Source organism: Poecilia latipinna, unplaced genomic scaffold, assembly GCF_001443285.1.
Source record: "Poecilia latipinna isolate Pla-1442-1.1 unplaced genomic scaffold, P_latipinna-1.0 Scaffold11, whole genome shotgun sequence".
Lineage (NCBI taxonomy): Eukaryota > Metazoa > Chordata > Actinopteri > Cyprinodontiformes > Poeciliidae > Poecilia > Poecilia latipinna.
Window position 1 is genome coordinate 519,160 of NW_015112627.1, and position 10,701 is coordinate 529,860.

Below are 10,701 nucleotides of genomic sequence, written 5' to 3' on the forward strand. Positions count from 1 at the left end.
GGCTGTTTGCTTAGTAAGAAGGTTTCAACCTCAGTTTGATTATTGTGTCTTTAAAATCAGTTTTCTGTTGTGTAGCAGTTGTGTTGCACACTAATCTTTGAAGGACATAATTTTTATTTGCATGTTATAATCTGCTGATACATGCTCTCTTTTACCAAGGACACGTGCAAGAAATGACACTCCCTACACTTGTATACTTAATAAGAAATTTTGTAATTCAAATTATATTGTTTCTGCAAAATAATAATTGATGAAGCAGAAAAATCCCAAATACCGGTGCTATGGTTAAATAATTTATGACTAACTGCTTTTTCAGATTGTGAATCAGATGAAAAGTTTGAAATAAATTATTGAGTGAGTCCAGAGATTTAAATAAGCAACTTAAACTTTTTTAATACTCACTACAAAGAAGAAAAAGGTGTTATCTGCAGAGCTCTGGCCAGTTTCTTAACTCTTATAAAGATTTTTTTTATCTGATACTAACATTCCAGGCTAAGACAAAAGCAGAAAAAAAACAGTATCAGTTTCTGGTTGGCTCGCTGACTTTATAATACACCTTGGTTTCTAACTGATTTTTTCCAAGTAGACAGTTAAATCTAGCAGAAACTTAAAGGATTATGTATTTCCCAGGAACATAGAACCATTAAAATGTATAATAAAAAACATTCATTAGTTTTGTACAAACATTTTGCTCTGTTCATTGACACAAGAGGGTTCGTCTAGCAGCCAGCAGATGAGCTCAGCGGTACATCCTGTACAGGATGTCAGTCCATGACAGAGACACGCAGTGGAGAAAACTTACACCTACTGGGGAATCACAAGGGGCCAATAAACCCAAGATGAATGTAATGTGTCTGGACTTTGTGAGGAAACACTTAACCTCATACTGCACCTTGAGCCACTGAAAGACTTCTCTTCCAGTGTAGTGACTAAACAATATAGCTAACATTAGCTAACAACATCTGAGGATCTTTGCTTGGTTATAATATTGGTTTTCTAAAGGCTTTTGTATTTCTGAGAGTTATAAGAAAGGCATTAAAGATGCATTAAAGAGTACATCATCAGCGAATTTAATGCAAACATTTTTTGCAGGGATCACAGATTGGAATATATTTATATTCAAAAACTCATTTGATTCAGATTAGCAATCTGGCCCATTTTGTGTAGCTTTAAAATGATAAATAACTGTTAGCAACATTCAGAATATAGATATATTTTTGTTTCTGCTACATATTAATCACTTATGTTTGGACTTATATTCAGTATTAATTTCTAAAGACTTTTTTATTTTATTTATTTAAAGTGTACCTCTGAACAAGACTACTTTGCACTTTGAACAGTAAAAAAAAAGCTTTGGCTTTCGAGTAGAAAACAGCTTTTCAGTGCAGAAAGAGAAACGAAGAAAAGATTCTTACTAAAAGCTCCTTGCTGACTGTAAGGTATTCTGACATATATGAAGCCTTATTATATGTGTTCAGCAATACAATTATTTAATTATTAATTAATTATTTGTTATTTATTTATCTGCATCCAGAAGTTGATTTCTTTGGATGCTTTACTCCCTGCAAACACATGGTGGCAGCATCAATCCGTGGACAACATTTTGTTTTCTTATGAGCATTTGTCATTCTCAATTTTAATTTTGTCTGCACCTAAACTGAGCTTAAAATTGTACCTCGGTAAAAGCGGGAAATTTACATTAAAATGTTCCACATATCCTCCACCTACATGCCGCTAGTAATATCACATTAGACATAATTTAGCCACTTCGCATTTGTCCATTTGTATCTTTGCTATTGCTTTCCCTCTCCCCTAGAAATAAAGTAAGCAAATAAAGCTGGCAAACATTTTCCACTTTATTTGACAATATTTAAACTGCCCCCTTTTACCCGGAAGTATATATGCTCTACATCCGGGTTAGGTACTGTTTACTATCAAGATGACAGTGAGCTAATGCTAAGTTTGGACAGAGAAAAGTTGGTTCGCAGTGGCATTATTTGATTCATTTATTGCACTCTTAGTTAAAATGGCATCCCAAATCCCAATAACGGTGAAGGCGCAACCTCAGACCACAAGTGCTGCGGCTGTCCGGGGGAAGAAGCGTCCAGGCAGCCCGGCGGTTTCAGGCGTTCAGCAGGCCGCAGTGAACAGCAGCATCAGCGGCAGCAAAAAGAAGAAACCCCCGCTGACAGTCACACCAGCCACACAGACGCAGGTAAAACCAGTGACTCACATTCGGAGTTGAAGCTTATCCCGTTACTTATGCATTCATATAAGCAAACTTTAACCTAATCCAGTCATTTTAAATGAATGAATGGAGTTAAATGGTATACAATACACGAGTAAGTCTTCAGCAGTTTTGAGAAGACTTACCCATGCTTTATTTTCTCACAAGATGACAGTATTTTTCAGGAAATATTTCCCTTCGTCACAATGTAGCTTGCTAAAAATATTGGAGTTCCCCTTTCAGTTCTGTTTGAAGAGTTATTTTTTATAGTTGATTTTAGATGGATCCATCTTTTCTGTGTCCTCCACAATGGTTTAACATTGAACCATTGTATCAGTATTTTCCAACACAAAATTGTAATCCTAAGATTATCCCATTTATGCATGATGGCGAATGACTAAGCTTTAGCTGGTTTTACATTCAGATTGATTTCTGTTCTTGGTTGATGTATTTATAGATGAAAAATGATGAATGTGTTTAGTTTTGATGCATTGAGTGAGCAGAAAAAAAGTATTTTCAGCACTTTAACTGTTCACTCAAAGCCGATGATGATTCTTTGTTCTTTTTCATCGAGAAAGCAAAATTAAAGTTACTGTGGGCAGAATAATAAGAAAAAAAAGGTTAATAAGTTATCATTGGTCTTGTTAAAGAAGTATGCCGTTATTCGTTTTGCAGGGATTTATTTCTGAGTATATTTGTCCCAAAGTTTGGGGGTTTTACTTTAACTAGATTTTCAGTGATGCAGAGATAAACAGTAATTTTAGGCAAAATTTAATACACTATTATTTAATATTTTATAGTTTTTAAAATAATGAGATAAAATTGGTTTTGGCTACAAAATCTCTTGCTATAAAGTAGATTAAAGTCCTAATAAGAGATCTAAACAGCATCTAACATTAATATGTAATAGACCATTCAACATGTTTGGCACCTGTATGTCTTCAGATAACTGCAGTCGAAACCGTGGTGGAGATGAAGACAGTGGGATCAGTGGACAGCACTCCGACCACTACAGAGACTGTCGTAAAGGCTCCTCCTTTCAAAGACAACACATTTATGGTGAGTGCCGTCAGTCAACTGGATTACATTTATCCCCTCCTTTTACTTCTCGTTCAGTTTCTCTGCATTTCTTCTGTTTTCCACGTTCATTTCGGCAGCACTCAGGGATTGGTGGAGCAGCAGCCGGCAAAAAGAACAGGACTTGGAAAAATCTTAAACAGATTCTGGCATTGGAGCGGACTTTACCCTGGAAGCTCAGTGATCCCAACTGTGAGTTTAATTAGTTAAAGCAGTCATGCTAAATAAAGCTGGCTAATAGTTTAATAATTGAAAGATGTCTTGGCTCAAATCACTACTACATTTTCTAAATCTTCTACGGTTTCAGATTACAACATCGATGCTCCTCCCTCTTTAAAACCAGCAAAGAAATACTCAGACATCTCTGGCCTGCCTGTAAGTAATCAGTCAACCAAGGACAACATAACTTTATTCAGTTCTTGTCGAAAGCAAAATCCGACCACAATCGATTGCATCTCTCCAGGCAAACTACACAGATCCACAGACAAAGTTGCGCTTCACATCATCTGAAGAATTCTCCTACATCCGTCTCCTTCCCACCGATGTGGTTACGGGCTACCTGACCCTTCGAAAGGCAACGTGCATCGTGCCGTGACCGGCGAGCAAAGTTCAAAGTTTAAAACCCTGTTGCAACCAGAGATGGACTCGCTGCAGTGGACGTAGCAGCAGAGGAACAAGGCATGAATGTGGGACCGCAGGAAGTTGCTGCTGAACTTTTGCACTGCAGTGACGAAGACAGCAGTTAGAGTTATTACTGATAACACAGAAGAAGAAAGACTGTCAGTTACTCTAATCTGTTCTAGTCAATCTTTTGGGGGTTTCTGCCTGAAGTCATTCCAACAGAGAATCAAACATTTTTAATTTATTAGTGGCACAGAAAAATTTAAAGCTCAGCAAAAGTGCGCACAATTCCTTAAGTGCGATAAGGTGTTTTTCCAATAAGTACTTGCTAAACTTTGGAAAATTAGAATGGCTCCGCTTGGTGGTGCTCCTGTTAGAGTTTCATTTATGTTCATACACTCCAACATTGATCAGAGAGCCTTTGGTTAAAAAAGAGACCCACAGCATGACAGATCCTCTGTCGTACTTAACAGTGGGCATTAGGCCCTTTTCCTGTTGTTCATGTTTGGATTTCATGCTAGACCCATCTGGAGTGTGTCACTCTTAGCCTCATCTCTCAAAAGTCTAGTTAAAACCCTAGCAGAGGTTGGCAATCTCCAAGTTTACGTTTGTGATTGTTGGACATAAAATACTTTTTGTTAAAATGCCTCTCAAAGAACCAACATAGCATCTAATGCATATTACGAAGACTTTGTTTTCTGCAGTTTCATTTCAGTGATTGTAGTGAGCTTTAGAAAGTCTTTTTACTTTCCTGACTATCCTCCAAACTTTGCATGTAAACAAGATAAATGTAGATTCTCATCCAGCCTCGCTGCCAAAAGCTAAAACAAATGATTGGCATGTTTTTACCTCAGGAAAACAGGAAGTCATATATTTCTAATGAAAAGATCCTTACAACGTTGATTACCTTAGAAGTGCTTGGTAACGCTTTTGTTGCTGAAGGTGATGCAGGCTATTATATGTAAAATATATTGAGCAAGAATAAAGTCGGTGTATAGAAACCTGTTGGAATAGCTGCTTTCCTCAGTTTTTGGTGATGCTTTAATAAGTTCTGTTATTAAAAACAACCTTTATATTAAACGACTCACTGCTTGTTGTGTTAAAATATATCACTGGTTCAACATGTTTATAGAAGAATACTTTATTGTCATTGCAGTTACCCACGACAAAGTTCAGAAAATTCAACTTGTCACTTAGTTAATCTCCACAGGTTCACCTATTTGTAGAATTTGCTCTCTGACTCGTACGGTGAGACTGTGTCATTAATCACATTAGCCGGGGGCCAGAATGAAAGAGAGCAGTGTTTCTCATGAGGATGATCCCTTTTATGCAAATATAGAGATAAATACACAAAGATAATTTTGGGATTTATTTTTCCTTTTTATTCATGGCTGACTAGTTGGCACAGAGTGCTGTTTTAACAAGAAAGCATATTGCAAAATTTTGGAATCCCTGTGTATCCTAAACCTTACACAGTGGGTAAGATAAATACTTGTTCTCCCTCTGAATTTGTAAGTTTACCCTCTAAAAATGATCAGGCTCTAATTTCTGTGGTAGTTTGCAAAGTTTATATTTATCTGCAGCATCATTCAGTGAAATACGTCATTGTTTCTGCAAAAACAAGCTAGAATTTTTGCCTTTGAGTGCCAGTAATTGCACACAGCTTGAAACCATTCAGTTATATACGCTAAACTGGTAATGTGTATGAACCACACCTGTCCACAGGATTTCCCCCCTTTATTTTAAGTTTTAAATGATCCAAAACCAAATGGCAATCAAATCATGTCTGGGACAAAATAGTTGATCAGCACCAGGCTGAAATGGGTTATATAACCATCAGCTAAAAGACATTTGATGAGTTGACAGCTGCCTCTCTGTCAGATCAGGAGGTTGCAGGTCTATAGGGAAAACCCAAACATTCCTCTGCAAGCCAGACTGCCAAGCTAATTCTGAGAGCTAAAGTGATATGAAGTCCCTCATCCGACTCTGGGGTCTACTTTTGCGGCTTTCTTACTGTGGCACGTTCTGGAAAAGCTCCAGCGGGATTTACTGATGAGGCATCGCAAACTAGGATAGCTGACTCTTGGCAACGTGGAGGAGGAGAGCTCAGACTCCTTCACTTGATGAAAAGAGAACCAAACCTCTGACTGAGATGAGGTGGCTCTCATCCTGGACCCTTCACTCTCAGCTACAAACTCCTCCAGTCCACAATCCAACACTGGAGAGCTGTGTTAACTAAGACAGCCTCACATCATCCAGAATCATCCCTCATCTTGGGATTAATATCATTCACTTTTGGTGCCACGTTGATGCTTTTGAAATTACTGGGAATTGGAAGAAATATAAGTGACTGTTAATTAAGCTCAGTTCAAAGCTTCATACAAAATCCTTGCCCCATTGATGAGGATGAGAAAGGTGAGGGACCAGCACAGAGTTTATTAGTGGCCTAAAGGCATTTGGTTCCACACTCCTTAAAGATGCTACTGATAAAATTATCTAGCGGTGCTTACCAGTAAAATTTTCCACCAAGTTCAAAATGCGTTTTGCTGATGAGATCAAATGCACAAATCTGCTGCTGGGTTTGACACTACAGAAGCAGCGGTTTTCTGTTGACAACCAGGATGTTAGCTTGACCTTTGACCTTCTAAACACATACATCCTGTCGATTTCTGCATGTTGCGTTTACATCAAGCATTGAGAAAGTATTTTAAATGTGTATATGAATAGTTAATTACATGAAATTAAATTTTCATGTAATTTCATTACATGGAAATGTTCATTTTCATGTAATGTGTTTTTTCTTGGTTTTTTATTCTTTCCATTAAAATTGAGCTAGAATGAAAATTAAAGACTGAGGCCATTTCAGCAGGAGATCGAACAGTTTTTTTTTTCCTGGTCTGCTTATAATGGCCACCATGAAATGCAAATTCTGATGAAAACAAATGAGAAGTCTCGCTCATGGCTGAGTGTTATTTCCTTCTGGTCTGAATTCGAGCAAAGCTGATGAGGGCAGTATAGTATATCTGTTAAAGTCAGAGCAGCGTTTTCATTCCTGCTGTGGCATCAAAACCTCAACATGGTGATTAATGAACAGTGTCAGAGCTTTCCACTACCCAAGCACACAAGCCAGCAGAGTGTGTCCCAATGCAGGAGCAGGCAGGTGTTTGTGCTCATTGGGGCTTCCTTTCAGTGTATGTGTTGTCCTGAGCTTAGACAAAGAGATTTTATGTACGGAAGTAACATCATCTAAGAGGCACGGTAGTCATACCTGAATATTAACATTTATTTCAACCCTTTTTCTCCAACAGTCTCTTTTTGGTGACTTCTAAAAGAAATTCCTGCTCAAAGACGTATTTGCAATTACACATTTCCACCACCTGGGTGCGCCAAAGTTCTGCTCATTGTGCCGCCCAATACTGCTGAGTGTGTTTGTTATCTGCACAGTAAGCCTGTAGTGTCAGGGAGTTATTTACCGTTTGAATTTGTATTTATTCAGCCGGAGTACCTTCTAAACAAGTGCTTGTTTAGAAGATACCGGTGAGAGGTCACTAATGAAATCCACATTACAGAGGCAGTCAGTCAGATTGTCTCTGTAATGTGGACGAGAGCTCCATGACTGTGTCTCCTTTAGTGTTCAGTTTTGTGTGGGGGACTATAAGGATGCAGTAATCATCTGATGTAAGCTGGTGTCTGTCCATTTAGAGCTCTCTGAGTCAAAAGCAGAATCATGAAATGCACTCAAAAAATATAACTACAGTCAATGTAGCTGCACTTGCAGTGGAGTCAGGAAAAAAAAAAAAAAAAAAGGGAAGATTTAGTGAAGAGCCTGGCAGCAACGTTTTGGTCTAGGAAAGCTTTGGTTAGACCGAGTGTGTTACAAAAATTCAGACAAGAAGAAACAAAAGACTGAATTAAGATTTCCATCTCAGCACGAGAGACAATGGAGCTAAGCTTGGCTTTTATTTCTCAAATTATGGAAATGGGGCCAAACCGGAAATTTAACATGATTATCAAGAGTAAATCCCGAGTCAAAGGTTATCCCAAGGTTTCAAACAGTAAATTGGATCAAAAGGCTCAAGGATCTCCTTTATCTTTTTTCTGGAGTAAACATATTATCTGAACTGTCCCCCAGTTTCAAATGATGGTTCAAAAAATGCTTTATTTTTCAGATATTGCAGTATTGTTTTATAGCTTAAGATCGTCCTTACTTTATCATGGAACAGCAACACATGCCAAACAGCTGTCTTTTTCCCGAAGTTGAATTACACGCCTGTGGACTCACATTCAACAATCAGGTAATTAACAAGCGCAGTCTGCTGTACTTAGCTTTATTTGGGGACATTAAAGTACAAGAGTCTAATACAAATACACAGAATGTCTTTCAAAAGTTGGTTAATTTAGTCATTTCCTTCCTCTCCACAGTTATTGACTACATTGTTTCCAATTCCAACAAAATACCTGGAAGTTTGTGGTTGTTGACAACATGTGGCAAAGTGAATTTTCGGTAAAGCCTTACTGCCGCAGACAATGGCTTACACAGGCAACAGACCACAAAGAATCAGTTACAGACTTTCAAATCTGACTCACAGGCAGACAGAATAAACTGGCTGATGACAATCATTACTAATTTTAGGATGGATGTGGAAGTGGATGTAAGCAGTTGAGAGCTGCAGCTCAATCATATAATAACCATCATTATGACATTGATTGTGATGCACATTGAAGGCTCGTCTTGGAGTGATGGAGGATTCAGCACCTGCTGCAAAAGAGCTGTCATGGAGCGCACACTGTAGCTGACCTGAAATCAATGAGACAACCATCAGTTGTTTTTGTTTACAAGTGTTTGCTTCACCGAACTTCTGCAAGCTCATGCTGCACACTGCAGACACTCTGTTCCTTATTTACACACATCCCCGTCTTTGGGCGTTAGTTATGTTTATCACTAGTTGCTAATCATGTTAGATTTAGTACTGTAATCATAATGACGCTTATGCACTGCTGTGAAGCTTTGAGTAACCGAACGTAATGTGAAGGTCCTGAATCACTTTTTTTTCCCTATTGTCTTTTAAGAGGAATTAAGCATTTTTCTAATTCTCAAAGTAGCCCTGAAAAGTAGTTTCCAGGTTCGCTTGAAATATATATTTTTATTAAAAGCAATCAAGGAAAAATAACAGGTAAGACCAGGTATTTAGTGGTTAACAAAAATATTAAGCAGAATCTAAAGCACTGGAGTCTGACTGGAAGGACATGAGCACACAGGGAATAGCTTTCTCTGAACAATTAAAAAAATCATTGCAGGGAAAAGAGAAATAAGTCAATGTCAGACAAGTCTAAGTTGAGACAGGTTGGACTCATGTCTCGGCTAGTCAAGGACACAGTGGTGTCCCTAGATAGTTCTCAAAGTGGTGGCCAGATGGGGGCTTCAAATAATTTAGGGTTGGCACAGCAATCTCTTCTTAACACCTTACAGCCCCTTTTTCCCTCAAAGAAAGAAAATACTCATTTTTATAGATCTAGGTTATCTTCATCTAGAATTAAAATTGGGTTCAAATTTGAAAAATTAAACTGTGACAAATAAAGTTACAAAGACAAAATTCAATCAGTCAGGGAGCAAACACTTTCTCTCAGCAGTTCGTCCCTCACCATTTTTCTCCCATGTCTCTTTTTACCTTCGCCGGCATCACGGCTTCCTCATGTGTGAGGACGTCTTTAATCACTGCTCTTCTTCTTTGGCTTCATGGCAAGCCTTTGCCCTTCACCACCTTCGTCGGTCTACTTCGTCACCTCTTCTGTGATTTGTCACCGCCCTAACAGGGACAAACCACATGAAAAGTGACTTTTTGCCCAGAAGTGATCATGCTGTGGTTGCTTGCACAGTATCACAGTTTTATGGTTCATTTAACCAAGAAGAAACACTGATCGCTGTCTCGAGGAGGCCGACGGCAGTGATTTTCCTCCTCCCGCTTCGAATGCAAGCAGAAGCAAGCGGGGCCCGGCTCCCAGTTTTTATTGGGCTGTAGAGGTCAAACTACAAGGTGTCATCAGATAACTAATCAACTCATTCAGATATCATTACACTGGGCTAAATCCCTGTTAATCCCACAGAAGATTGAATCAGTTTTCCCTCGCAGGTCAGCTTGTTTCTCTTTGTGTGTACGTGTACTTGCATGAAGGCAAAAGGGACAAAGAGAAAGGTAATTCTTCATGTTGATAGACAATGATTGTCCTTCAGTGAGCAATATTCGCCATCTCCTCTTTGTCCTTCCCTTCGTTTTTCTGCCGGCTCCTCTACCTCCTCTTTGGGCTCTTATTTAGTCTCCACCAACAGTTGGTGTCGTTCTTTTGTACTAATGCCATATTTATCTTTCAAATGGTCCGTTTCACCACCGGCACGTCAACATATATTTTTGTGTAAGACACATTTTCCTCCTGTTCAAACTGTAAACAGTCACTGGCATTCAATAAAGAAAACCTGACTGCATCTGCCGTCGTTGAGAATGTCATTAAGAGTTTGGATGTCATTAAGCTTTTAATAAACTGAAATGTGTTTGTAGGTATTAAAACAACCACTAATATTATAATTTTAAAAACAATTTCTCGTAGATTTTAAAGGGCAGTTACTGAAATAGTGAAAAAAATACACTTAATTCAATTCAGTTGAATTCTGTGCAGTTTGGTTTAATCCACTTCAGATTCTTGTAAATCAGTTTTGACTTAATTAATTTGAGTTTAATTCTTGTCCATGTGATATAACTCAAATCATTTCGCTTTGCTGT

At 38.3% G+C, this 10,701-nt stretch overlaps 1 protein-coding gene across 1 annotated transcript; it reads left to right on the plus strand.

The window, feature by feature from the left end:
* The first annotated feature begins 1,890 nt into the window (after positions 1-1,890).
* ino80c (INO80 complex subunit C) lies at positions 1,891-5,005 on the plus strand. The gene is made up of 5 exons (XM_015030108.1): positions 1,891-2,215; positions 3,173-3,286; positions 3,385-3,496; positions 3,612-3,679; positions 3,768-5,005. The coding sequence occupies exons 1-5, from the start codon at positions 2,027-2,029 to the stop codon at positions 3,897-3,899; spliced, it is 615 nt and encodes a 204-aa protein (XP_014885594.1). The 5' UTR covers positions 1,891-2,026; the 3' UTR covers positions 3,900-5,005.
* The last annotated feature ends 5,696 nt before the right edge of the window (positions 5,006-10,701 follow it).

What these genes read in the sequence shown, in the direction of transcription:
- ino80c (XM_015030108.1), top strand. Translation starts at nt 2,027, where the DNA reads ATGGCATCCCAAATCCCAATAACGGTGAAGGCGCAACCTCAGACCACA. An exon ending in TCAAAGACAACACATTTATG is followed by an intron (nt 3,287 to 3,384) that starts GTGAGTGCCGTC and finishes TCATTTCGGCAG; the next exon opens with CACTCAGGGATTGGTGGAGC. An exon ending in GAAGCTCAGTGATCCCAACT is followed by an intron (nt 3,497 to 3,611) that starts GTGAGTTTAATT and finishes CTACGGTTTCAG; the next exon opens with ATTACAACATCGATGCTCCT.